Genomic DNA, 27,853 nt, shown 5'->3' on the forward strand with positions numbered 1-27,853 from the left:
AGATGATGTGATTGGAGCACAGACTTTTACATGGTGATAATAATGTGATAACATCCACCAACTTTGGACCCTTAAACAGAAAGTGATAATGAGGGAGGAGTCAATACCCCAATGATGGTGGTCTTCAGGATCAGTCCAGTATTCATCTTGGTTGTTCTCCCCCCATCCTCACTCTCTGACCTCTGGTGGGGCTCAGCCCCGCTGTTCTTCATGACTAAATCATGGACTAAATAAGGAAGTGCAGTACTTCTTGTGTTGGGAAGATGGCGATGAGTGATAGAGGGGGTGGGGACCCTCGTCCTATAATCCCCTCATCACTGTCCCTCCTATAAAAGACAGTTCTGGTTGTTTCCTCACTCTCTGACTAAGGTCCATGAATAAAGAAATGACCTGGTAGGAGATCAGAGGAGCCATTTCCTAGTTCCCTTGAGGGTGGAATTGTAAGCTCCTCAGAGACCAAGCTGCCTGATGTGGGCGGAGTCCTGGTTTGGGGGAACCTATCAGCTCCTGTCTAGTAATCCTCTGTCTTTGTATTTTAGTCCATGGCCGGGAGATGAGGAAAACCTCCGAGGATTGTCTCACTTTGTCTCCAGACTGGAAAGTAGAAGATGAGGACATCACACAGTATAGTCCAGGAGAAAACCTGGCTCCCTCCAATGTCCATCCGGCACCACCCAGTGTAGATGGACCATCGGATTCCTCGTATCCTGAGGAACCTCAGACTGTGCGGGACCAGGCCGGCCTTCCAACAGGGAAGAGGTTCTCCTGTACTGAGTGTGGGAAAGGATTCTGTTATAAATCCAGACTTAATAGGCATAAAAGATGTCACACAGGGGAGAAGCCGTATTCTTGTCCTGAGTGCGGGAAATGTTTTTCAAGGAAGTCTACTCTTTACACACATCAGAGATCTCACACGGGGGAGAAGCCGTATTCTTGTCCTGAGTGCTGGAAATGTTTTTCAGAGATGTCTATACTTCATAAACATCAGAGATCTCACATGGGGGAGAAGCCGTATTCCTGTCCTGAGTGCGGGAAATGTTTTTCACAGAAGTCCAGTCTTCACACACATCAGAGATCTCACACAGGGGAGAAGCCGTATTCTTGTCCTGAGTGCGGGAAATGTTTTTCACGGAAGTGCAATCTTCACACACATCAGAGATCTCACACGGGAGAGAAGCCATATTCCTGTCCTGAGTGTGGGAAATGTTTTTCAAAGAAGTCTAATCTTTACACACATCAGAGATCTCACACGGGGAAGAAGCCGTATTCTTGTCCTGAGTGTGGGAAATGTTTTCCAGAGAAGTGCATTCTTCAAACACATCAGAGATCTCACACAGGGGAGAAGCCGTATTCTTGTCCTGAGTGCAGGAAATGTTTTTCAGTGAAGTCCAATCTTTACAGACATCAGAGATCTCACACGGGAGAGAAGCCATATTCCTGTCCTGCGTGTGGGAAATGTTTTTCAAGGAAGTCCCATCTTTACACACATCAGAGATCTCACACGGGGGAGAAGCCGTATTCTTGTCTTGAGTGCAGGAAATGTTTTTCAGAGAAGTCCATTCTTCAAACACATCAGAGATCTCACACAGGGGAGAAGCCGTATTCTTGTCCTGAGTGCTGGAAATGTTTTTCAAGGAAGTCCCATCTTCACACACATCAGATCTCACACGGGGGAGAAGCCGTATTCCTGTCTTGAGTGCAGGAAATGTTTTTCAGATAAGTCCAGTCTTCACAGACATCAGAGACTTCACACGGGGGTGAAGCCACTTTCCTGTCCTGAGTGAGGGAAATGTTCCTCACTGAAGTCCTGTCTTCCTGTACATCAGGGGTCCCACACAACCCTGGAGGTGTATTAGTGCCTTGAGTGCGGGAAATGTCTTCTAGATGAATGTTGCTGGACATCCCAGCTCTCATGTGGGGAAGAAGCACACCCTGATATACACCTCAGATATACTCCATGGCTGATCTTCATCATGGAAGAAACAGTTCATAAGGAGATCAGAGGTCCCCAAAGACATGGATGAAGTGTGGGACCGGGTTGGCCATTGATAGCAGGAGAAGAATAAAAATGGAGGCCTGACCAAGAGCACTGGGCTAACTTTTCATTGGGGTGCAGCCTATATGCTAGCGATGGTTTGCACCTAATTGGAAGGGGGTTTATGGGAAGGCTGGAGGAATATATAAACTAGGATGGAGGGGGAGAGAGAATTCGATTATAATGAGGAAGACAGATCAGACGGGTCAGTACTTATTGGGGGGTGGAATGGGGAAAGATGGGGGGAGGGCTATGACAGATGGTAAGAAGGTTCCCATGTTACAAATAACCAGTGGAATTGGTACCATTTGTATGAAAATAAAAAATACACAAAATCCATGTGAACAAGGTGTCAGTAAATGAACAAGGTGTCAGGGAATATACAAGGTGTCAGTGAATGAAAGTGTTTTCTCACCAATGCCAGAAGTGTGCCCAGCACAATAGGTGAGTTGGAAGGTTTGGTGCATGAAGAGAACTAGGATTGAATTGGTATTGCTGAATCTTGGCTTCATTCCTCACATGACTGGGCCATTCATATTCCTGGCTAGGTTCTCTTTCGGAGAGACGGGGGAAATAGGAAAGGGGGTGGTGTCTGTCTCTGTGTGAGAAGTGATCTCAGAGCGAGTGTGAAAGAGGACCTAGTTGATGGAGAGTGTGATGAGGCTGAAGGATTATGGGTGGAACTGCACATGGGGGGGCGGTACTACAAAGGTCATCTTTGGAGTTTGTTATAGGCCTCCCAGTGTTAATGAGGAGGTGGAGACTCAGCTCCTCCCACAGACGGAAAGGGCTGGGACAGTGATAATAATGGGGGATGGTAACTACCCGGATAGTGACTGGAGTAATGGGACTGCAGGAACAGTTAAAGGGCAAACATTTTTAAACCTACTACAGGACAATTTTATGGTCCAGTTCATAGTGGCCCCAACTAGGAATGATGCTCTGCTGGACCTGGTCATCTCCAACCATGCAGTTTTTATTACGAATGTCCATATAAAAGAACATCTGGGTAGCAGTGACCATAACATGATTTCATTTATTGTTAGCTGTAAACAGCAAGCACATACGGGAAAAATAAAAATGCTCAACTTTAAGAGAGCTAATTTTCCAAGGCTGAGAGATGCTCTCCAAGACTTAGACTGGGAGGGAATATTGGCATCGATGAACACAACACAGAAATGGGAGTTCTTCAAAAAGACTGTATGTGACCACACTGCAAAATATATTCCCATGGGCAACAAGTATAAAAGGCTACAAATCCAACCTATGTGGCTTACGGCCAAAGTTACAAAAGCGATAGATAATAAGAAAAGAGCTTTTATTAAATATAACAATGAAGGAACGCGATCATCGTTTACACATTACAAAGAATAGAACAGAATATGCAAAAAGGAAATAAAGGCAAAAACTGAAAACAAAAGACAGAAAGATATCAGGACGACCCCAAAACATTCCTCCAATATATGAATAGTAGAAAGGTCCGGTCCCAGCATGTAGGCCCTTTACAGAACCATCTAGAGGGGGGGGGACAAAGAGAAGGACAATGTATGAAATCCCTTCTTCAGCTCTGTGTATACAAAGGAGCATGGGGGGGGCTCTTGTCCATAATGGGGGGTGGTACTGACACCCCCCAGATGATCCACATTGGCACACAATTGATATGATCCAGAAATATTTGTACAGAATAAAGGTGAATAAAGCCCCTGGACCGGATGGCAGACACCCACGGGGCCTTAAAGAATTCAGCTCTGTCATCTCACAGCCATTGTTTCTCATTGTTAGGGACTCTTTAATGACTGGCATAGTACCACTGGATTGGTGTAAGGCCAATGTGGGGCCAATATTTATAAAGGGGACAAAATCTTTACCAAATAATTATAGACCTGTTAGTGTAACTTCTATAGTTGGGAAGATACTGGAGAGTTTAACCCCTCCCCCTCCTGAGGATTTACCCCCCTTAATGACCACGCCTCTTTTTGCTTTCGGTGCTGCACTAGTTCAACTGATAATTGCGCGGTCATGCAATGCTGCACCCAAATGAAATTTATGTCCTTTTTTTCACACAAATAGAGCTTTGTTTCGGAGGTATTTGATCACCTGTGCGATTTTTATTTTTTGCGCTATAAACAAAAAAAGACCAAAAATTTTGAAAAAAAAACAATATTTTTTTACTTTTGGCTATAAAAAATATATAGTAAACTCAAAGTTAGTTATAAATTTAGGCCAAAATGTATTCTGCTCCATGTTTTTGGTAACAAAAATCCCAATAAGTGTATATTGATTGCTTTGTGTGATAGTTATAGCGTCTACAAACTATGGGAGAGATGATGGAATTTACTCCATTGTTTTACTATACAGCACTGCACTAGTTTTACTGACAATTGCGCGGTCATGCAATACGGTACATAAATGAACATGTAACTAAACTCTTCTTTAAACATAGATGAATCTATCCCAATATACAATAAAATAAAAAAATAAATTGTAAAATAAAATAAAAATCCCCAAAAATTATATATCAAACTAAATGTCCCAAAAAATAAATGTCCAAAATGTCTCTGTAAAGATGTCTTTCCAAATTCCAAAGCAAACTCGTATCATCTTTAATCATCCAGTATGGAAATTCCACAATTCTTCATGAACCTCAAAAAATAAACTTCTGATAGTGTATTACCTTTATACTGAACATACATGTAAAATAGTGAAAGAACCGTGTATCATGCCAACTGCATACCGTGAGCTCACACGGGAAAAACAATTCCTCTACCAATATATCAATCTCTGAATATGTAAATACACTCGTGACAAGAATCAGAAGAGTGACCATTCCAAGTCCAAACGATGAAACGTGATCACCTCCAAATAGTGAGGATGGAGAATAACCCAAATCTCTAATAGTGAGCTCTACAAACTCAATAATAGTGAACAATAAAGTGCTCTCCTCCAACTGGGGCAACAATGGATCATTCCCCTCTGGAAATAAATCCCAGGCTTTCAGGGGATAGTCGCACTCTCCAGGCTTCCTAATGTTCCTGTTGGCACTCTTCCATATTCCTCATCAGGTGAGATAGGAGACAATCAGCGCTATATAGTAACATAAGTAAATATTTATTGAATATCTTACATTACAATTGAAGAATATCAGCTTCCAGCATTCAGAGCAGCTCAGGTGTAGTCCTATGTATAGAGAACCGCATGTTCCCACTTCCAAAATGGCCACCACCACACTTCCGGTTTTGCGTGAGTGCATGAGACGTCACGTGTCCCGACATGTTTCATCACTTCCTGGACTTTTTCACAAGGGATCAAGATGTCTGAGAGGTGGTTCCTTATATTCTGTCCCACATCAAGGGCAGGAAATCGAATCCGCCATCTTACTATATGGAAAAATGGTGGCATGTATATCTTTATTCCCATTCCCTATAAGGGCACTGTGATCCCTATACGGGCACTGCAATCCTTGTACAAATACTGCAATCCCTAGACAAACACTGCAATCCCTATACGAACACTGCAATCCCTATACGAGCACTGCAATCCCTATATGAGAACTGCAATCCCTATACGAACACTGCAATCCCTATACGAGCACTGCAATCCCTATACGAGAACTGCAATCCCTATACGAACACTGCAATCCCTATACGGACACTGCAATCCCTATATGAGCACTACAATCCCTGTACGAACACTGCAATCCCTGTACGAACACTGCAATCCCTATACAAACACTGCAATCCCTATACGAGCACTGCAATCCCTATACGAACACTGCAATCCCTATACGAGCACTGCAATCCCTATACGAACACTGCAATCCCTATACAAACACTGCAATCCCTATACGAACACTACAATCCCTATACAAACACTGTAATCCCTATACGAACACTGCAATCTCTATACGAGCACTGCAATCCCTATACGAACACTGCAATCCCTATACAAACACTGCAATCCCTATACGAGCACTACAATCCCTATACAAACACTGTAATCCCTATACGAACACTGCAATCCCTATACGAGCACTGCAAACCCTATACAAACACTGTAATCCCTATACGAACACTGCAATCCCTATACGAACACTGCAATCCCTATACGAGCACTGCAATCCCTATACGAGCACTGTAATCCCTATACGAACACTGCAATCCCTATACGAACACTGCAATCCCTATACGAACACTGCAATCCCTATATGAACACTGCAATCCCTATATGAACACTGCAATCCCTATACAAGCACTGCGATCCCTATACGAACACTGCAATCCCTGTATGAACACTGCAATCCCTATACGAACACTGCAATCACACAGCATCTATACTAGAACCATATAACTGTGTACCTATACTGTAACATAAACTCCATCTTAATGACCCCCCCACTCCCCCTAACAGGTACACGCCGCCTTACCTGATCTAAATCCCCATGTAATTAAAATGCTAAAAAGGATCAACATATACTGTGAATCCAACTAAATAGCAGCAATGTATATACACCCTTCTTATATAATATATAAATATATAACAGACCGATATTCAATACAATGACAATCTTATACCCCCTATGGTGATGACTCCCTCTACTGGTCAATCTATGCATTCCCAGATCAATACATTCTACATCTACTCACACACAAACTAATCCATATCCCCCAAACTATCTCATAAAAAGTATGATATATATGATATATAATAAATAAAATATAATATATAAATAAAATAAATAAAATCAACCCCTAAAAAAACACTAACAGTTAATATAAAATCTACCAAATACACAAACGTTTTCACTATTTTACATGTATGTTCAGTATAAAGGTAATACACTATCAGAAGTTTATTTTTTTGAGGTTCACAAAGAATTTTGCACTTTTCATACTGGATGATTAAAGATGATACGAGTTTGCTTTGCAATTTGGAAAGACATCTTTACAGAGACATTTTGGACATTTATTTTTTGGAACATTTAGTTGGATATATAATTTTTGGGGATTTTTATTTTATTTTACAATTTATTTTATTGTAAATTGTATTTATGTATTATTTTATTGTATATTGGGATAGATTCATCTATGTTTAAAGAAGAGTTTAGTTACATGTACACATACTTTCAAGGGATCAAGATCTGTGTCAGATTTCTTGCAAATTGCACTTAAAATCAGCATGCTCCCCGACTTGGAAATCATGTGACGTCAATGTAAGTCACATGATGTGACTGTGGTGTCAATAACACCACTTAGAAATCTGCTTTAATGTGACCGGGTGGCCCCCAGTAACATTGTTTGCGATTTGGCATGAAATTGGCATGACATGCGACTTGCAAATCGTAGACCAAGTCGCACCCTATTGGCCACTGTAGGCTCCATTCACATCCAATTGGATTGTGAACTCGTGCAACTTCACTGTAAGTTGGGCAATTGCCGCATCGGATTAGATGTGACAGTGGTGTTGGCCCCCAGTAACATTGTGTGCAATTTGCCATGCAAAGAGCAAGCTGCTGGCCATGCCAATCACATGACAAGTCACATCCAGGGTGTGCAATTTCAGGTGCAATTTGTGAATTGACATGGTACCTGATATTGGATATAATGAATGTGAATGTGAGGGGAGTAACATACGCCATTTGTTGCAGCGAGAGTTCAAAGGTATTTGAAGATTTTGACCATTTATTAGCAATTTAACATCTAGACTGCAATAGAAATCGCAATGCTAAACACAACTGAAAACACAACTAGTTTGAAAATCTCTAGAAAACGGTGAAATTGGCAACTTAAAGTGCAATTTTCAATTGCATATAGTGTGAGCGAAGCAGGAAAATCAACAAAGGAAATAAATCTTTGAAGGCGTGCGGTACCTGCCTGCTGGGATAAGGGTCTGCTATGCATTTGGGGGAAATTCCACACCAGTATTTATAACAATTTGGATGTGTGGATTCCCCACCCAAGCCTTTTTTCTCTCTCTCACTCTTCTGTATGTCTCATTTATCACTCTTCAGTATGTATCTCTCGCTCGCTTTTCTTTGTCTCACTGGCTCGCTCTTCTCTCTCGCTCACTCTTTTGTATGTCTCTCTTTATCACTCTTCAGTATGTATCTCTCGCTCGCTTTTCTTTGTCTCACTGGCTCGCTCTTCTCTCTCACTCTTCTGCGTGTTTCTCTTTATCACTCTTCAGTATGTATCTCTCGCTCGCTCTTTGTCTCACTCCTCTCTCTCACTCACTCTTCTGCATGTCTCTCTTTATCACTCTTCAGTATGTATCTCTCGCTCTCTTTATCACTCTCTGGTATGTATCTCTTACTCATCTCTCTCTCAGCTCTTTGCTTGCCAAATCCTTCACAAAAGGGGGTGGAGTGTAAACCAGCATTATCAAATCTATTAGTAGTCCAGTAGTATCTCCTCCCATTGTATGACATTCACATTAGGTGCAGCTTTGAAGGTGTTTGAACAGACAAGGCCTCATTCTAATTCACATTCTAGGGATCATTTAGACAGAAAGCAAAGATGCTGCCAGAACATGTATGTGAAGACAGCCACACACAGAGATCATGCTACTTCCTTGCCGTGGTTGGGATTCAAACCGACAACCCTAGAGTTGTGAGGTAGTAGTGCTAACCACTAACCCACGGAGCTACATTGCTAACCCAGCCTGTATTTCTGTGCTGTGAATCAATCCTAAGTCCCTGGGCAATGTCAGTATAACTACCAGATATCTCCCATGTGACACAAATGTTGTGCTATGTTGCCAATTCACATGTATGTTGGTTCTATGTATCCCAATACAAAGGACTGCAATACTAATACAGGCGTACCTCGGTGTACCAAACCATTAAAATTAATTGGTTGTTTTATAAATGTTTGAATCATTTGCTTCACAATACGAAGTGTATGTCGGCGCTGATTTTCAATGCTAATGGCTAATGCCTTTTTTTGTCCTTCACTATAGTTCACAAGCTTAGCTGTCACTTTCCCCGAAGTTAAAGAAAAATGTCTGAATTTTAATTAACTAAAAGTCAACCTTGTTACCTTTAAGGAAATAATCTCAAAACTTTCTCTTTTAGCCGGGGGAAGTGACAGGTGAATTTCTGAGCTATAGTGAAGACCAAAAAAAACCAGAATAACATTTAAAAACCAGCACCATAATAATAAAAAAACCCGGCATGGGGTCCCCCCCTCCCATCCATACCAAGCCCTTCGGATCTGGTACGGATATTAAGGGGGAACTCCACACCAAAATTAAAGAAAAAACAGCATAGGGCTCCCCCCAAAATCCATACCAGACCCTTATCCGAGCATGCAGCCTGGCAGGTCAGGAAAGGGGGGGACGAGCGAGCGCCCCCCCTCCTGAACCATACCAGACCACATGCCCTCAACATGGGGGGGTGCTTTGGGGCAGGGGGCTCCCCCCAAAGCACCTTGTCCCCATGTTGATAGGGACAAGGGCCTCCTCCCCACAACCCTGGCCTGTGGTTGTGGGGGTCTGCGGGTGGGGGGCTTATTAGAATCTGGAAGTCCCCTTTAACAAGGAGGCCCCCAGATCCCAGCCCCCCCCCCTACGTGAATGAGTCTGCGGTACATGGTCCTGCGATTCATTCACAAAAAAACAAAGTGTTGTGTAAAAAAAACACAGTACAGGGTCTTTGACAAGTTCTTTATTAAAACAATGTCCCCCGAAGTAGATCCAACGTCAATCACGGCGGCGACCCGAAAAAAGAAAAAAAAAACCTATTTAAGAGCTGTCAGCGGGACCTTTTTTCAGAAGCCTGGAAGCCTCCGACGGGAGCAGAACCTTTTTTTTTTCTTTTTTCGGGTCGCCGCCGTGATTGACGTTGGATCTACTTCGGGGGACATTGTTTTAATAAAGGACTTGTCAAAGACCCTGTACTGTGTTTTTTTTACACAACACTTTGTTTTTTTGTGAATGAGTCGAGGGACCATGTACCGCAGACTCATTCATGTAGGGGGGGCCAGGATCTGGGGGCCCACTTGTTAAAGGAGGCTTCCAGATTCTGATAAGCCCCCCACCTGCAGACCCCCACAACCACTGGCCAGGGTTGTGGGGAAGAGGCCCTTGTCCCCATCAACATGGGGACAAGGTGCTTTGTGGGGGAGCCCCCCTGCCCCAAAGCACCCCCCATGTTGAGGGCATGTGACCTGGTATGGTTCAGGAGGGGGGTCGCTCGCTCATCCCCCCCCTTTCCTGACCTGCCGGTCTGCATGCTCGGGTAAGGGTCTGGTATGGATTTAAGGGGGAACCCCACGCTGTTTTTTTTTAAATTTTGGCGTGGAGTTCCCCCTTAATATCCATACCAGACCCGAAGGGCTTGGTAAGGATGGGAGGGAGGACCCCACGCATTTTTTTTTTTTTTATCTGCAGACTTTTTTTTTTATATTCAACTGTCAAAATAAATATTAAATAGACATTCGAAAAAAGTAAAATCATTACAGTAATAATTATAAAGGATAAGAAACAAAAATAGAATCACTAGAACTAAGGAAATCAAATTAGAATACAGAAAGATATGCCGAGTGCTGTTTGTTAAACACAGGAGACACAATCTTTGCCATCTGTCAGAGGACTCCACACACAGGAGACGTGACCGAGTGCCGGCTGTCAGAGGACTCCACACACAGGAGACGTGACCGAGTGCCGGCTGTCAGAGGACTCCACACACAGGAGACGTGACCGAGTGCCGGCTGTCAGAGGACTCCACACACAGGAGACGTGACCGAGTGCCGGCTGTCAGAGGACTCCACACACAGGAGACGTGATCTTCGCCATCTGTCAGAGGACTCCACACACAGGAGATGTGATCTTTGCCATCTGTCAGATGACTCCACACAGAGATTTACTATTGAACAGCGTCTAAAAAGAAAGCGCCCGCGGAAGACGTCTAACATGTGTTCTGCACATGCTCATTCCTATTAGCCAGAGCCACTGGAAAAGCGTCCAGTTTTTTAATGTGACGAGCAGCCTTAAAAAAGAGTACTATTTACACATTGTAAACATTTTTTTAAATGTCAGATATTGTTAAAAGTGATGTCCTGATATTTGGCAAAGCAAATGTCAATGGAAACATGTCGCTGCAGTGATTTTTCATGGTGTTAGATGTGCCTCTTAGCACATCTGCTTTTTGGGTCTGCTTCCTGGACTGTGTCTTCTTAGTAAATTCGATTTGGCGTCTACTTCTTAGATGCTTTCTTTAGTAAATGTCTTTGCCGTCTAAAAGTAGACGCTCGCGGTTAAAAAGTAGACGCTAGCCCACAGAAATGTGCCCACACGCAATAGTAAATTTGGGCCCAAGTGTTCCCCCTTGACCAACATCATTTTTAATCCAAGTATCCCAGATGGTCTGGCCATTGGTCGAGTCCGTCCTTGGGCTGAGGTTAATCTATTCCAATTGCAACATTTGGTCAATCCCGTAATTCACAACCTTAAATCCTTCCCTGACATTCAAAAAGCTGCTCGCATTCCACCCCATCAGTATTTTATCTACAGATACAACACATTTTTGCCTCCGAAGACTCTTCTCTGACTCTTGAACAACCTACCCCTTTAGATCATATCTGCATCCAAGGCCCACACCACCGGGACATCATTTCCGCTACGTATACATTGCTTGTAGATGTCGCCCTTTTTCTATTGGTTCTCCCCTTTATATGTGTAAATGGTCCCGTTTCCTTCAATGTGATATTGGGTTGGATCAATGGAGTAGGATTTGGGAGGCCTCTTCTAAATCTTCTGTGTGTGTAATGTGTACAGAAAATCCTTCTAAGACCCCCATGTTTTGGTATCGGACCCCTGAGGTTCTCCATGATCGTAACCTGAATGTTTCTTCTGTTTGCTGGTGTTGTGGGACGGAAACTGACACTCTTTTCCACATTTTTTGGGATTGCCGGTCCATTGCGCCCTTTTGGAGGAGGTCCTTACCCCATTGTGGTTACTTTTCCTGGCTCCTGTCCCTTTTGAGCCCATTTACTTTCTGTTGGGTCTACCTTTTCGGGTCTCTCTAAATGTGCGAGGAAACTTTCCACCTCCATTCTGAGGGCAGCCAGGAGAACCATTCCCATGCATTGGCTGGCTTCTATGTCCCCCATGTTACCGGCACTGATGAAGGTCAGAGCAGAAATGAGAAAGTTGGAGTACCTACCTGCTTTACACCCTGCTACTGTCCCTGCGCTGGAGGCAGTTCAGGACCCACGGGACACCTATGACACCGATCTGTCTGCTCCGATCGTTTGTGATTGATGGCCATGTCACTGTTTTGTATTGACATTGTATGTTCTTATGTACCTCTCATCGATGAGCTGCTTTATCAGCCTTCTCTCCCTCTCTGCTTTTATTTTACATTTACCTTTGTGACTGCTTGTTGTAATGTGTGACATAGAGAGGGAAATGGGAGCTAATAGGCTGCAGGAGATCTGCTGAGACATAGAAAGGGAAATGGGTGCTAATAGGCTGCAGGAGATCCGCTGAGACATAGAGATGGAAGTGGGCGCTAATAGGCTGCAGGAGATCCGCTGAAAAATAGAGAGGGAAATGGGTGCTAATAGGCTGTAGGAGATCCGCTGAGACATAGAGAGGGAAATGGGAACTAATAGGCTGCAGGAAATCTGCTGAGACATAGAGAGGGAAATGGGTGCTAATAGGCTGCAGAGGATCCGCTGAGACGTAGAGAGGGAAATGGGTGCCAATAGGCTGCAGGAGATCCGCTGAGACGTAGAGAGGGAAATGGGTGCTAATAGGCTGCAGGAGATCCGCTGAGACGTAGAGAGGGAAATGGATGCCAATAGGCTGCAGGAGATCCGCTGAGACGTAGAGAGGGAAATGGGAGCCAATAGGCTGCAGGAGATCCGCTGAGACGTAGAGAGGGAAATGGGTGATAATAGGCTGCAGGAGATCCGCTGAGACGTAGAGAGGGAAATGGGTGCTAATAGGCTGCAGGAGATCCGCTGAGACGTATAGAGGGAAATGGGAGCTAATAGGCTGCAGGAGATCCGCTGAGACATAGAGAGGGAAATGAGTGCTAATAGGCTGAAGGAGATCCGCTGAGACATAGAGAGGGAAATGGGAGCTAATAGGCTGCAGGAGATCTGCTGAGACATAGAAAGGGAAATGGGAGCTAATAGGCTGCAGGAGATCTGCTGAGACATAGAGAGGGAAATGGGCACTAATAGGCTGCAGGAGATCTGCTGAGACAATGAAATGTGTATGAAATGGATGGATGTGCAGACACTCCCAGAAGATGATGTCATTATGAGTGGATTGATATATATTTTTGCATTGTCCCCCCCAGAAGGATCAGGTTTGGCGGGATCGCTCTCATTAGCTATACATTTGTATTTTGTGTTCTGTGTTTGTAAGACTTTTCTATATGTAATAAGAGATGTTTGTTGAACAGTTGGTTACATAAGAGTTACATTTATTTCTTCTTCCTTTATTCAGTAATGTTTCATCTCCCGTAGTATCCCTGTAAGGTACATATTATACAGGAAGGGGGATTATGGGATGGATCTCGGGGCTGCAGTTCCTCTGAACTCCACAAGGTGGGGATCTCACCTATACTCACACAGGAAGTCTCTATGGAATACAGACAGGAAGTGATGTCAGGGACAGACAGGAAGTGATGTCAGGCACAGACAGGAAGTGATGTCAGGGACAGACAGGAAGTTCCAGATGAGAGGTGAGGCGGGAAGAAGTATAGAGGAGACATTGGTGGAAGTAGCAGCAGAGGAGGTAATAAGATGTTATTTCCTATTTACAACAAATGTATATAAATCTGAGGCTCTTTTAGGAATGTTGGGGGTTTAGAAAAATGAAAGGGGCTTTATAGCAACTTAAATGTGTAATATGTGTAACATTGTTCTGTTTATCTACTCCTCCCCTCCCCCGCCTGTCTCCAGCACCGCACCCGGGGACTAGCAGGGAGGGGAGAGACCTTGCAGTGTAATGAGAACCGATTGGCTGCTCCTCAGGAAAGGGGAGTGTCCGGCTTATTTTTCTCCCTTTCACTCCCAGAGACGTTTTTGCACTTTTTGCACATTTAAAAAATCATTTTATCCTGAAGATGACACAAAACCCCCCAAATATCGATTTTCTGAAAGTAAAGACTTTAGAGAATAAAATAGCGGCAGTTCCAATATTTTATGTCACAAAATATTATCACAAAGTCTAGGAAATGCCAAATTTCATTAAAAAATACACTTAAGCTGATTTCAGGGCACAAAAAAGCAATAAATGACCCATTTATGTGTAAAAATATAAAAGCCGAGGTTGCAGCGAGTAAATAGATATCCAACATGTCAAACCTTAAGTTGTGTGTGCTGAAATGGTGACAACCTTTAGTCCCCGGTATTATCTATAGGGGACACATTTATAGCCCCTTCTAGGTCATCAGTATAGAGTACGGAGGAGGTCTGCTCCTAGAATTATCCTCTCATTCTGGTGTGACCGGCGATATGTAACGTGTATCACAATCAATGTTATCACGTGTAGGCGCTCCAGCGTGTGCTCTTACGTTTGGGTGTGCATATATGTGGGGGTGGGGGGGGCTTTAAAATTTTTTAAGGGGATGAGTTATGTACTTGGGTGTAACTTTAATTCTTTACATTTAAAAAAACATTTTTACTTGAGGGGACAAAGTCCTCTATGTGATGACTTTTGATGACAGGTTCTCTTTATTGATACATCCAGGGTCTAAAAGACCCCCAATGTTCCCCTGTACTCCATTGGATGTAATGTAGAGCACATCGCACCGCATTACATTCTTTGCCGGCCTCGATGGTCGGGAAATCTGTCATAACGTCACTTCTGGGTCAGGACAAGAAGGGAGTGAACATGTCCGCTCTCCTCCATCCCCTCTACCCTCCGACACCCGCTGACCCGGGCCCACAGATGGGCAAGCAGAGCCGGGGAAGCATAGTAGGTACAGGAGAGGTTCACACACACGGGGTGGCAGAGGCTGGCACCTGAAAGGAGAGCCCTGCGGCTTGCCCTCAGCAGGGATAAAGATTAAAAGAAAATACTTTACCTGGAACTACATGTCCCGGGCGTCGGGTGATGTAAAGTGACCATCCCTGCATGATGAGCCGACATTGACCTCACAGCACTGCCTCAGAGCAAACTAGTCATAGGAAGGATCAGATTTATCATTCCTTGTCTGCAGATCTAATACTCATCAAAACCAGTTCAGAGAAAGGGGCCCCGGACCTCAAAATTGTAGTAAACACTAAACAGTCCAAACAAAATGTCTTCCCATGGGGGGAGTAATTCTTCACTGTCCATCAACCCTCCTATTCCCCCCTCACATCCACATCCTATTATTGTGTGACCAATACCATCCAAATCATTCTTACTTTCATTTCCCAAAGTTATCCGTCTACAAGGAGACCTGTATAGATCACATGATGGCACCAATAAGGATGGAGGAGGACCGGAGTCACATGACTGAGAAGATACTAAACCTCACCCTGGAGATCATCTACCTGCTGACCGGAGAGGTGAGGAGGATTCTGGGAGGTCACATGACGTCACTCTCATCTCTATTAAAAAAACACAGACCTGACCGGAGAGGTGAGGAGGATTCTGAGAGGTCACATGACTTCACTCATCTCTATTAATAAACACAGACCTGACCGGAGAGGCGAGGAGGATTCTGGGAGGTCACATGACATCACTCTTGTCTATTCTGGTCAATAGACCATTTTATTTTTGCACACATTTAGATGATGTCAGGTGGTTGATATTGTTTTATTTGTCTCCTGATCTGTAGGATTATGTTGTAAAGAAGAAGTCTAGTGGGGAGCCAATCTCAGGAGGATGGAGCAGAACCCGGAGCCTCACCATGGTGCCTCCATCTCATTCTCTGATACCTGAGAGGGAGAAAGAGCAGAAGATTCTGGAACTGACCACCATGATGGTCCATCAGCTGACAGGAGAGGTGAGCGGTGCCGGGAATTCTGGGACATTCTCCAGTAACAGACAAGGGATGTGTCTGGATGGTGACTGTATCATTGTGTGTGTCAGGTTCCTATAAGGTGTCAGGGTGTCACTGTCTATTTCTCCATGGAGGAGTGGGAGTATTTAGAAGGACACAAGGACCTCTACAAGGACGTCATGATGGACAATCAGCAGACTTTGGGTTTTGTGAAGATTGTAAGGAAGGAATTTCCCCGGAATGAGACGATATTGAAGCTCACCCTGGAGATCCTCAGCCTGCTGACTGGAGAGGTGAGTGTAATGAAGGGGTTAAATCTGACTCGGCTGTACACTGGGAGGTATTCAGAGTCACTTGAAGTCTTCTGATGTTCTGTAATCAATAACGACATCCACACAAGTACTATGAATACATAAAGTGTCCGGACTCTATGAGATTTGGTTATAGCACAAGATGGCGGCATTTGTTATAGAAGAGAACAATCTCAGCTTTAGTCCAATCACAGAGACCCATGATTACCAGCATGCCACGCCCACTGACCACTAAATCCATGGGTGACATTTCCTGGTGGGTCAGTGAGCCTTACTAGTAAACCATTAGTGACTCTATTATATGACTTCTAGAAGGAGCTATAAATCTGACCCCATTGTCATCATATCATTGGATGGAGATGTCTGTCCTTTGCTGAGTCGGCACATTGTGGCCAATCCCTGGAGAATAAATCTAGAGCTGACCATAGAAGTGAGGGATTATGGGAGAGTGAGATTTATATTTGTATCACACAGAACTGTACAGGAGTCATGAAGAAATCTACCGACAATGACACCAGAAGGAGATCTCATCGTATGACCACAAGATCCTCGAGAATCCAGAATCCCATCACCATCCCCCCACCTCCACCCCTGATCCCTACAAGACAGAAGACACAGAAGATTCTAGAAGTCACCAGAGAGATCACTGAGCTGCTGACAGGAGAGGTGAGTGGTGCCGGGAATTCTGGGACATTCTCCAGTAACAGACAAGGGATGTGTCTGGATGGTGACTGTATCATTGTGTGTGTCAGGTTCCTATAAGGTGTCAGGGTGTCACTGTCTATTTCTCCATGGAGGAGTGGGAGTATTTAGAAGGACACAAGGATCTCTACAAGGACGTCATGATGGACAATCAGCCGCCCCTCACATCACCGGGTAAGAGGAGACTTTATTGTAAAGGAGAGAGCAGTACGGAGGATCCACCTAGATCCCCCATCATCTGATAAACACATAGAAACAATGGATTCAGTCAGTGTGTGTGTTTCCTACAGATGGATCCAGTCATGGCAACCCACCAGAGAGATGTCCCCGTCCTCTGTATTCCCGGGATTCCACACAGGAAGGTCACACCATCCCTCACCATCATCAGGTAGATGATGACAATTATTGGTAGTTGTGATTTATACACAGCATGTTTGTTACAATGAATGTTTTATTATATCTTTCAGAGTGGAATCCTCGGGGATGATAATATTGATGTTAAAGAAGAGTATAAAGAGGAGGATGAGGAGTATGGAGTGATGGAGGAGTTTTCAGAAGGACACAAGGATATGATGGAGCCACCTAATACCAGGAACCCACCAGAGAGATGTCCCCGTCCTCTGTATTCCCGGGATTCCACACAGGAAGGTCACACCATCCCTCACTATTACAAGGTTGGTGGATGGAGAATCTAGAACATGGACTTGTAGAGACTATGGGCTCCAATCACAAAGCGGGATCTTCCCGTATCCCAGTATGTAGTAAGATGCTGCATTCTGTTTTTTAGTAGTGAAGCCTGCGGGTAATTTACCACTGGTGTCCATAGCAACACTTGTAAATAGCTTGTTGTTAAGGAGAGGGCAGCCGCCAGTGTCCCCAACAACCAGTAAACAAGGAGCGGACGGTCGCCAAGTTCCCCGCTGACAGCTGTGACAGGTCTGGTATGGGTTTTGAGGGGAACCCCGATGCCAAAATAATAAAAATAAAGGCGTGGTTTCCCCTCCAAAATCAATACCAGACCCTTAGTGAGTGCCCACCTTCCTCCTGAACCATACCAGGCCACATATCCTCAACATTGGGTGGGTGCTTCAGGGCAGGGGCACTCTGCCCTCCCAAAAGCACCTTGTCCCCATGTCGATGGGGATAAGGGTCCTTCCCCACAACCCTGGGCAGTGGTTGTGGGGGGCTTATTGGAATCTAAAAGTCACCTTTAACAAGGAGGCCCCCAGATCCCGGCCCCCCACAATGTGAATGAGTTTAGAGTACATAGTACCCCTATTCATTCACCAAACAGTGTAGTGTAAAAAAAAACACTGGAATAAATTTTTGACAAAACAAAAATAAAGAGCAATATCCCCCTGATGTAGATCCATCGATGATCCAATCACGATACTCGCTGTCATCGCTGAAAAAACAAAGCTCCCCTCCTGACATCTGACAGCTTTGTCGCCTCCCACTTCTAAATAAACTAAGGAATGCTACTACCCTGTGACATCACTGGGTGGCCTTGCCCTCTTGTTACGTCACCAATACAACATGCCCCGGTCAGTGACGTCACGAATACAACATGCCCCGGTCAGTGACGTTACCAATACAACATGCCCCGGTCAGTGACATCACCAATACAACATGCCTCAGTCAGTGACGTCACCGAGTGACACCGTCTCTTAGTATATTTAGTGGCAGGAGGCAGCAGAGCTGTCAGACAGAGGGGAGTCTTCATTGGGAGCGGAGCTTTTCTTTCCGTGACAGCGAGCATCGTGATTGATGATGGATCTACACCGGGGGGGACATTTTGCTTTATTTTTCTTTTTTAACTAGTAGCCGACCGCAGATAGCCGAATGACGGCTTCACTGCGGCCGGCGAGTTCTGGGTGGACGTCATATGACGTCCCCCCAGAACGCGCTCTCCTGCGCGCCCCAGGGGGCGCGCACCCGGCGATCTCCGTGATCGCTGTGTCCTACGGACACAGCTGATCACGTGATGTGGTAAAAGGCCGATCCCAGCGGCCTTTTACCACGTGATCAGCGGTGTCCAATGACACGCTGATCACAGGGAAATGCAAGTGCCGGTTCTCGGCTGCACTTTCCTCACGCTGTCAGATCGTGAGGAAAGTACTGCCGAGAACCGGCAGTTGTCAGAGCGGGGATCGGCACCGATCATCAGGACACTGATGATCAGTGCCCTGATGATCGGTGCCCTGCAGTGCCACCCGTAAGTTCGGCCCACCTGTGCCCAGCAGTGCGCCCACTAGCTCCGCCCACCTGTGCCCAGCAGATCACCCACCTGTGCCCAGCAGTGCACCCACCTGTGCCCAGCAGTGCGCCCACTAGCTCCGCCCACCTGTGCCCAGCAGATCACCCACCTGTGCCCAGCAGTGCACCCACCTGTGCCCAGCAGTGCACCCACCTGTGCCACTCTGCAGTGTCACACACCTGTGCCCAGAAGTGCCACCTACCTGTGCCCAGAAGTGCCACCCACCAGTGCCACCCACCTGTGCCCACCCACCAGTGCCACCCACCAGTGCCGCCCAGCAGTGCCACCAGTCAGTGCCCAGGGGTTGTGCCAGTCAGTGCCCAGCAGTGATGCCAGTCAGTGCCGTCTATCAGTACCCATCATCAGTGTCACCTATCAGTGCCGCCTATCAGTGCCGCCTCATCAATGCACATCAGTGAAGGAGAAAAAATACCTGTTTGAAAAATTTTATAATAAAAATTTTTTGCACTTTTTTTATTTATAGCGCAAAAAGTAAAGCGCCCAGTGGCAATTAAATACCACCAAAAGAAAGCTCTATTTGTGAGAAAAAAATGATCAAAATTTCATATGGGTACAATGTTGCATGACCGCGCAATTGTCAATCAAAGTGCGGCAGCGCTGAAAGCTGAAAATTGGCCTGGTAAATAAGGGGGTATAAGTGCCTGGTAGGCAAGTGGTTAATAAAGGACTTGTCAAAAACTGCCTGCTGTCTATATAACAGAATACTTTTTTGGGGCGAATAATTAGGGGTACCATGTACCCCATACTCATTCACATGGGGTGAGGGATCTGAGGGCCCCCTTGTTACTTTTTGTAAGTCTCCTGCCTGCAAACCCCCACAGCCACTAGGCTGGGTTGTAGAGAACAGTCCCTTGTCTCCATCAACATGGACAAGGTGCTCTGGGGGAGCAAAGCTCCCCCCCCCGCCCCAGAGCATCCACTCCATGTTATGGGCACGTGGCCTGGTATGTTTCTGGAGGGGGGGGTCACTTGCTTGTCCCCCCTTTTCTGATTTGCTGTGCTGCATGCTCAGATAGGGGTCTGGTATGTATTTCTTTCATTTTGGCAAGGGGCCCCCTTTCAAAATCCATACTAGACCCCCCAAGGAGGGAATCCTACGCCATTTTCTTAATATTTCCTTGCTGGTAATTCTTTTTTTTTAGATTTATCGGTTGGTTTGGATGCGGCAGCCGCTCGCTCCCTAACAACCATGTTGTTTACTGGTTGTTAAGGATGCCAGCGGCCGCCCACTCTTTACCAAGCAGTACACATTTCCTGAATGCCGCATGTCTCCACCACTAATTAATGACCGCATGCATTTCATTCTTTATTTCCTTCTGTGAATGTAACGCCTGTTCATGCGGTATTTACTGAGCGTGTTCAGTGTTTGTGGTCAATACCGCAACACGGGATAGGAAATGGACAGTTTCAGGATGGCATGCGGTATTTAGGGGAAATGTACCCACATATCACATGTGATCTGCTTCTGTGAAGGGAGACAATGTGTGGATTTTGTGTGTGATGTCACAATCATAAATCTTACATTTTACAGATGATATTTTCTCTCATTTCCTTGATTTAGAGTGGAGATCCAATCGATATAGAATTTGAGGTGAAAGCAGAAGAAGAAGAGGCGTATGTGAGGGATGATCAGCAGTCTATGGAGGAGGATGGAATAACGGGGACATTTATAGAGGAGGACACTCCTACAGAGATCAGCACAGGTGGGTCATGAACACTAAATCCATTCCTCCACCCATACTGCTCACTGATTGGTCCAGAGTAGGGCGGGGACTGGGTGATATCAGCCTGTAATCCCCTGGTCACTTTCCTGAGCTGTGTTCCCCGTCCTGTATTCCTGGATTTCTCTCGGATAATCTTCCTTCTCTGTGCTGCAGACACAATTTATGTCTCTAGACTGGATTTATGGAGGTTCTGGGGTTCAGCTGGCAGCAAAATGTTGATTTTTACTCTAAGCATTGCATAATGTAGGCACCCAGGACATGTGACTGGGGTCTCCTGCCTTGTGCCTGACTCCTCCAGGGGACCTTCTCTGTTATCTGCTGGCTGTGCCGGGTGGAGGGATATGTCTGTAGTGTCTCAGACCCAAGTCACTGAGTGCAGTCTCAGGAGATGGGAGGCAAGCAACCCTTTAAGGACCTTAAATTACTGAATACCAATATTATGAGTCCTGACCATTACATTATATAATTTATATTGTACATTACATACTCCTGACCCCTGCACTATATTCTCTATGTTGTACATTACATACTCCTGACCCCTGCACTATATACTCTATGTTGTACATTACATACTCCTGACCCCTGCACTATATACTCCTATGTTGTACATTACATACTCCTGACCCCTGCACTATATACTCTATGTTGTACATTACATACTCCTGACCCCTGCACTATATACTCTGTGTTGTACATTACATACTCCTGACCCCTGCACTATATACTCTGTGTTGTACATTACATAGTCCTGACCCCTGCACTATATACTCCATGTTGTACATTACATACTCCTGACCCCTGCACTATATACTCTATGTTGTACATTATATACTCCTGACCCCTGCACTATATACTCTATGTTGTACATTACATCCTCCTGACCCCTGCACTATATACTCTATGTTGTACATTACATACTCCTGACCCCTGCACTATATACTCTATGTTGTACATTACATACTCCTGACCCCTGCACTATATACTCTATGTTGTACATTACATACTCCTGACCCCTGCACTATATACTTTATGTTGTACATTACATCCTCCTGACCCCTGCACTATATACTCTATGTTGTACATTACATACTCCTGACCCCTGCACTATATACTCTATGTTGTACATTACATCCTCCTGACCCCTGCACTATATACTCTATGTTGTACATTACATACTCCTGACCCCTGCACTATATACTTTATGTTGTACATTACATACTCCTGACCCCTGCACTATATACTCTATGTTGTACATTACATACTCCTGACCCCTGCACTATATACTTTATGTTGTACATTACATACTCCTGACCCCTGCACTATATACTGTATGTTGTACATTACATACTCCTGACCCCTGCACTATATACTCTATGTTGTACATTACATTCTCCTGACCCCTGCACTATATACTCTATGTTGTACATTACATACTCCTGACCCCTGCACTATATACTCTATGTTGTACATTACATACTCCTGACCCCTGCACTATATACTCTATGTTGTACATTACATCCTCCTGATCCCTGCACTATATACTCTATGTTGTACATTACATACTCCTGACCCCTGCACTATACTCCATGTTGTACATTACATACTCCTGACCCCTGCACTATATACTCTATGTTGTACATTACATACTCCTGACCCCTGCACTATATACTCTATGTTGTACATTACATACTCCTGACCCCTGCACTATATACTCCATGTTGTACATTACATACTCCTGACCCCTGCACTATATACTCTATATTGTACATTACATACTCCTGACCCCTGCACTATATACTCTATATTGTACATTACATACTCCTGACCCCTGCACTATATACTCTATGTTGTACATTACATACTCCTGACCCCTGCACTATATACTCTATGTTGTACATTCCATACTCCTGACTTCTGCTCTCCCCCCTCCCCCCACTGCTATATATACACATAATATGGATTCTCTTTTGTTCCCCCCATTTCCTCCCAGCTGGACATTTTATATCGGATGATGTGATTGGAGCACAGACTTTTACATGGTGATAATAATGTGATAACATCCTCCAACTTTGGACCCTTAAACAGAAAGTGATAATGAGGGAGGAGTCAATACCCCAATGATGGTGGTCTTCAGGATCAGTCCAGTCTTCATCTTGGTTGTTCTCCCCCCATCCTCACTCTCTGACCTCTGGTGGGGCTCAGCCCCGCTGTTCTTCATGACTAAATCATGGAGTAAATAGGGAAGTGCAGTACTTCTTGTGTTGGGAAGATGGTGATGAGTGATAGAGGGGGTGGGGACCCTCGTCCTATAATCCCCTCATCACTGTCCCTCCTATAAAAGACAGTTCTGGTTGTTTCCTCACTCTCTGACTAAGGTCCATGAATAAAGAAATGACCTGGTAGGAGATCAGAGGAGCCATTTCCTAGTTCCCTTGAGGGTGGAATTGTAAGCTCCTCAGAGACCAAGCTGCCTGATGTGGGCGGAGTCCTGGTTTGGGGGAACCAATCAGCTCCTGTCTAGTAATCCTCTTTTTCTTTGTATTTTAGTCCATGGCCTGGAGATGATGAAAACCTCCGAGGATTGTCTCACTTTGTCTCCAGACTGGAAAGTAGAAGATGAGGACATCACACAGTATAGTCCAGGAGAAAACCCGGCTCCCTCCAATGTCCATCCGGCACCACCCAGTGTAGATGGACCATCGGATTCCTTGTATCCTGAGGAACCTCAGACTGTGCGGGACCGGGCCGGCCTTCCAACAGGGAAGAGGTTCTCCTGTACTGAGTGCGGGAAAGGTTTCCATTATAAATCACATCTTAATGTGCATGAAAGATCTCACACGGGAGAGAAGCCATATTTCTGTTCTGAGTGCGGGAAATGTTTTTTTAGATAAGTCCAGTCTGTCCAAACATCAAACATCTCACACGGGGGAGAAGCCGTATTCCTGTCCTGAGTGTGGGAAATGTTTTTCAAGGAAGTTCAGTCTTCACATACATCAGAGATCTCACACGGGGGAGAAGCCGTATTCCTGTACTGAGTGTGGGAAATGTTATTCAAGTAAGCCCAGTCTTAACACACATCAGAGATCTCACACAGGTGAGAAGCCACATTCCTGTCCTGAGTGTGGGAAATGTTTTTCAGACAAGTCCAGTCTTCATAAACATCGGAGATCTCACACGGGGGAGAAGCCACATTCCTGTCCTGAGTGTGGGAAATGTTTTTCAGACAAGTCCAGTCTTCATAAACATCGGAGATCTCACACGGGGGAGAAGCCGTATTCCTGTCCTGAGTGTGGGAAATGTTTTTCAGACAAGTCCAGTCTTCATAAACATCAGAGATCTCACACGGGGGAGAAGCCGTATTCCTGTCCTGAGTGTGGGAAATGTTTTACACAGAAGTCCTATCTTTACAATCATCAGAGATTTCACATGGGGGAGAAGCCGTATTCATGTTTTGAGTGTGGGAAATGTTTTTCAAGGAAGTGCAATCTTTACATGCATCAGAAATCTCACGCAGGGGAGAAGCCAAATTCCTGTCCTGAGTGCGGGAAATGTTTTTCAGATACAGCCAAACTTCATTTACATCAGCGATCACACACGGGGGAGAAGCCATTTTTCTGTCCTGAGTGCGGGAAATGTTTTTCAAAAAAGTACAATCTTCATATACATCAGAGAACTCACACGGGGGAGAAGCCGTATTCCTGTCCTGAGTGCCGGAAATGTTTTTCAGATACGTCCAGTCTTCATAGACACAAGAGATCACACATGAGGGAGAAGCCGTATTCCTGTCCTGAGTGCGGGAAATGTTTTTCACAGAAGACTGATCTTCACAGACATCAGAGATTTCACACAGGGGAGAAGCTGTATTCCTGTCCAGAGTGCGAGAAATGTTTTTTATGCAAGGTCTTGCTTCACACACATCAGAGATCTCACACTGGGGAGAAGCCGTATTCCTGTTCTGAATGCGGGAAATGTTTTTCACAGAAGTCCAATCTTTACCAACATCAGAGATCTCACATGCGGGAGAAGCCACTTTCCTGTCCTGAGTGAGGGAAATGTTCCTCACTGAAGTCCTGTCTTCATGTACATCATGGATTCCACACAACCCTGGAGGTGTATTAGTGTAGGAAATGTCTTCTAGATGAATGTTGATGGACATCCCAGCTCTCATGTGGAGAAGAAGCACCCCCTGATATACACCTCAGATATACTCCATGGCTGATCTTCATCATGGAAGAAACAGTTCATAAGGAGATGAGAGGCCCCCAAAGACATGGATGAAGTGTGGGACCGGGTTGGTCATTGATGGCAGGAGAAGAATAACAATGGAGTGCTGGCCTAGAGCACTGGGCTGACTTTTCATTGGGGTGCAGCCTACAGTGAAGGAAATGTGTATTTGCTCCCCTCTGATGTTGAATGTTCGCCCCTCACACAGAAATGATCGGTCTAACAATGGAATGTTCGGTGTAACACTGAGAGACAGAATACAACAACAAATTCAGCAGAAATGCGTCTAACAAATGATGACTGATTTGCATGTTCATGAGGGAAAGAAGGATTTGATCCCCTATCATTCAGCAGGATTTCTGGCTCCCAGGTGTCTTTCATACAGGTAACAAGCTGAGATTAGAAGCAGTCTCTTAAAGGGAGTGCTGCTAATCTCATTGTGTTACCTGTATAAAAGACACCTGTCCACAGGAGCAATCAGACCATCAGATTCCAAACTCTCCACCATGGCAAAGACCAAAGAGCTGTCCAGGGATGTCAGGGACAAGATGGTAGACCTACACAAGGCTGGACTGGGCTACCAAACTATGGCCAAGCAGCCTGGTGAGAAGGTGACAACAGTTGGTGCAATCATTCACAAATGGAAGAAACACAAAACAAGTGTCAGTCTCCCTAGGTCTGGTGCACCATGCAAGATCTCACCTCATGGAGTGTCAATGATCATGAGAACAGTGAGGAATCATCCCAGAACTACACGTGAGGATCTTGTCAATGATCTCCAGGCAGCTGGGACCACAGTCACCAAGAAAACAATTGGTAACACACTACGCCGACAAGGACTGAAATCCTGCAGTGCCCGCAAGGTCCCTCTGCTCAAGAAAGCCCATGTCCAGGCCAGTCTGAAGTCTGCCACTGAACATCTGAATGATGCAGAGGAGGACTGGTGGGAAGTGTTGTGGTCAGAGGAGACCAAAATCCAGCTCTTTGGCATCAACTCAACTCGCCGTGTTTGGAGGAGGAGGAATGCTGCCTATGACCCCAAGAACACCATCCCAACTGTGAAACATGGTGGTGAAAACATTCTGCTTTGGGGGTGTTTTTCTGCTAAGGGGACAGAACAACTGCACCGCATCAAAGGGATGATGGATGGGGCAATGTACCATCAAATCTTGGGTGAGAACCTTCTTCCCTCAGCCAAGGCATTGAAAATGTGTCGTGGATGGGTGTTCCAGCATGACAATGACCCAAAACACACGGCCAAGGTAACAAAGGAGCGGCTCAAGAAGAAGCACATTAAGGTCCTGGAGTGGCCTAGCCAGTCTCCACACCTTCATCCGATTGAAAATCTGTGGAGGGAGCTGGAATTTTGAGTTGCCAAATGTCAGCCACCAAACCTTAATGACTTGGAGAGGATCTGCCAAGAGGAGTGGGCCAAAATCCCTCCTGAGATGTGTACGAACCTGGGGGCCAACTCCCGGAAACATATGACCTGATTGCCAACAAGGGATTGGCCACCAAGTACTAAGTCATGTTTTGTGAAGGGGATCAAATCCTTCTTTCCCTCATGAACAGGCAGATCAGTCATCATTTGTTAGACGCATTTCTGCTGAATTTGTTGTTGTATTCTGTCTCTCAGTGTTACACCAAACATTCCATTGTTAGACCGATCATTTCTGTGTGAGGGGCGAACATTCCATTGTTAGACCGATCATTTCTGTGTGAGGGGCGAACATTCCATTGTTAGACCGATCATTTCTGTGTGAGGGGCGAACATTCAACATTAGCCTGGGAGCAAATACACATTTCCTTCACTGTATATGCTAGAGATGGTCTGCATATAAATGGAAGGGGGTCTGCTGTGCTGGGGGAGGGGTTTATGGGAAGGCTGGAGGAGTATATAAACTAGGATGGAGGGGGGAGGGAGAATTCAGTTTTAACGGGGTAGACAGATCAGACAGGTCAGTACTTGTTGGTGTTACAACCAGTGGAATTGGTACCATTTGTATGAAAATAAAAAATGCTCAAAATCCGTGTGAACAAGGTGTCAGTGAGTGAAGTGTCGGTGAATGTACAAAGGTGTAAGTGAATGGACAAGGTGTAAGTGAATGGACAAGGTGTCGGTGAATGAACAAGGCGTCAGTGAATGAAGGAGGTGTCAGTGACTGGACAAGGTGTCAGTGAATGAAGGAGGTGTCGGTGAATGTACAAGGTGTAAGTGAATGGACAAGGTGTCAGTGAATGAACAAGGTGTCAGAGAATGAAAGTGTTTGTTCCCCAATGCCAGAAGTGTGCCCAGCACAATAGGTGAGTTGGAAGGTTTGGTGCATGAAGAGAACTAGGATTGAATTGGTATTGCTGAATCTTGGCTTCATTCCTCACATGACTGGGCCATTCATATTCCTGGCTAGGTTCTCTTTCGGAGAGACGGGGGAAATAGGAAAGGGGGTGGAGTCTGTCTCTATGTGAGAAGTGATCTCAGAGCGAGTGTGAAAGAGGACCTAGTTGATGGAGAGTGTGATGAGGCTGAAGGATTACGGGTGGAACTGCACATGGGGGGCGGTACTACAAAGGTCATCATTGGAGTTTGTTATAGGCCTCCCAGTGTTAATGAGGAGGTGGAGACTCAGCTCCTCC

General features: G+C 45.1%; 1 protein-coding gene across 1 annotated transcript; it reads left to right on the forward strand.

The window, feature by feature from the left end:
• The first annotated feature begins 543 nt into the window (after nt 1-543).
• Nucleotides 544-27,259, forward strand: LOC149438173 (uncharacterized). The gene is made up of 3 exons (XM_089660174.1): nt 544-1,638; nt 4,744-4,749; nt 23,893-27,259. Exons 1-3 carry the CDS (start codon nt 554-556, stop codon nt 25,040-25,042), a joined length of 2,241 nt encoding a protein of 746 aa, XP_089516300.1. The 5' UTR covers nt 544-553; the 3' UTR covers nt 25,043-27,259.
• The last annotated feature ends 594 nt before the right edge of the window (nt 27,260-27,853 follow it).

The sequence above is a fragment of the Staurois parvus genome, unplaced genomic scaffold, assembly GCF_062004578.1.
Source record: "Staurois parvus isolate SC_StPar_1 unplaced genomic scaffold, SC_StPar_1.0 ptg001208l, whole genome shotgun sequence".
Lineage (NCBI taxonomy): Eukaryota > Metazoa > Chordata > Amphibia > Anura > Ranidae > Staurois > Staurois parvus.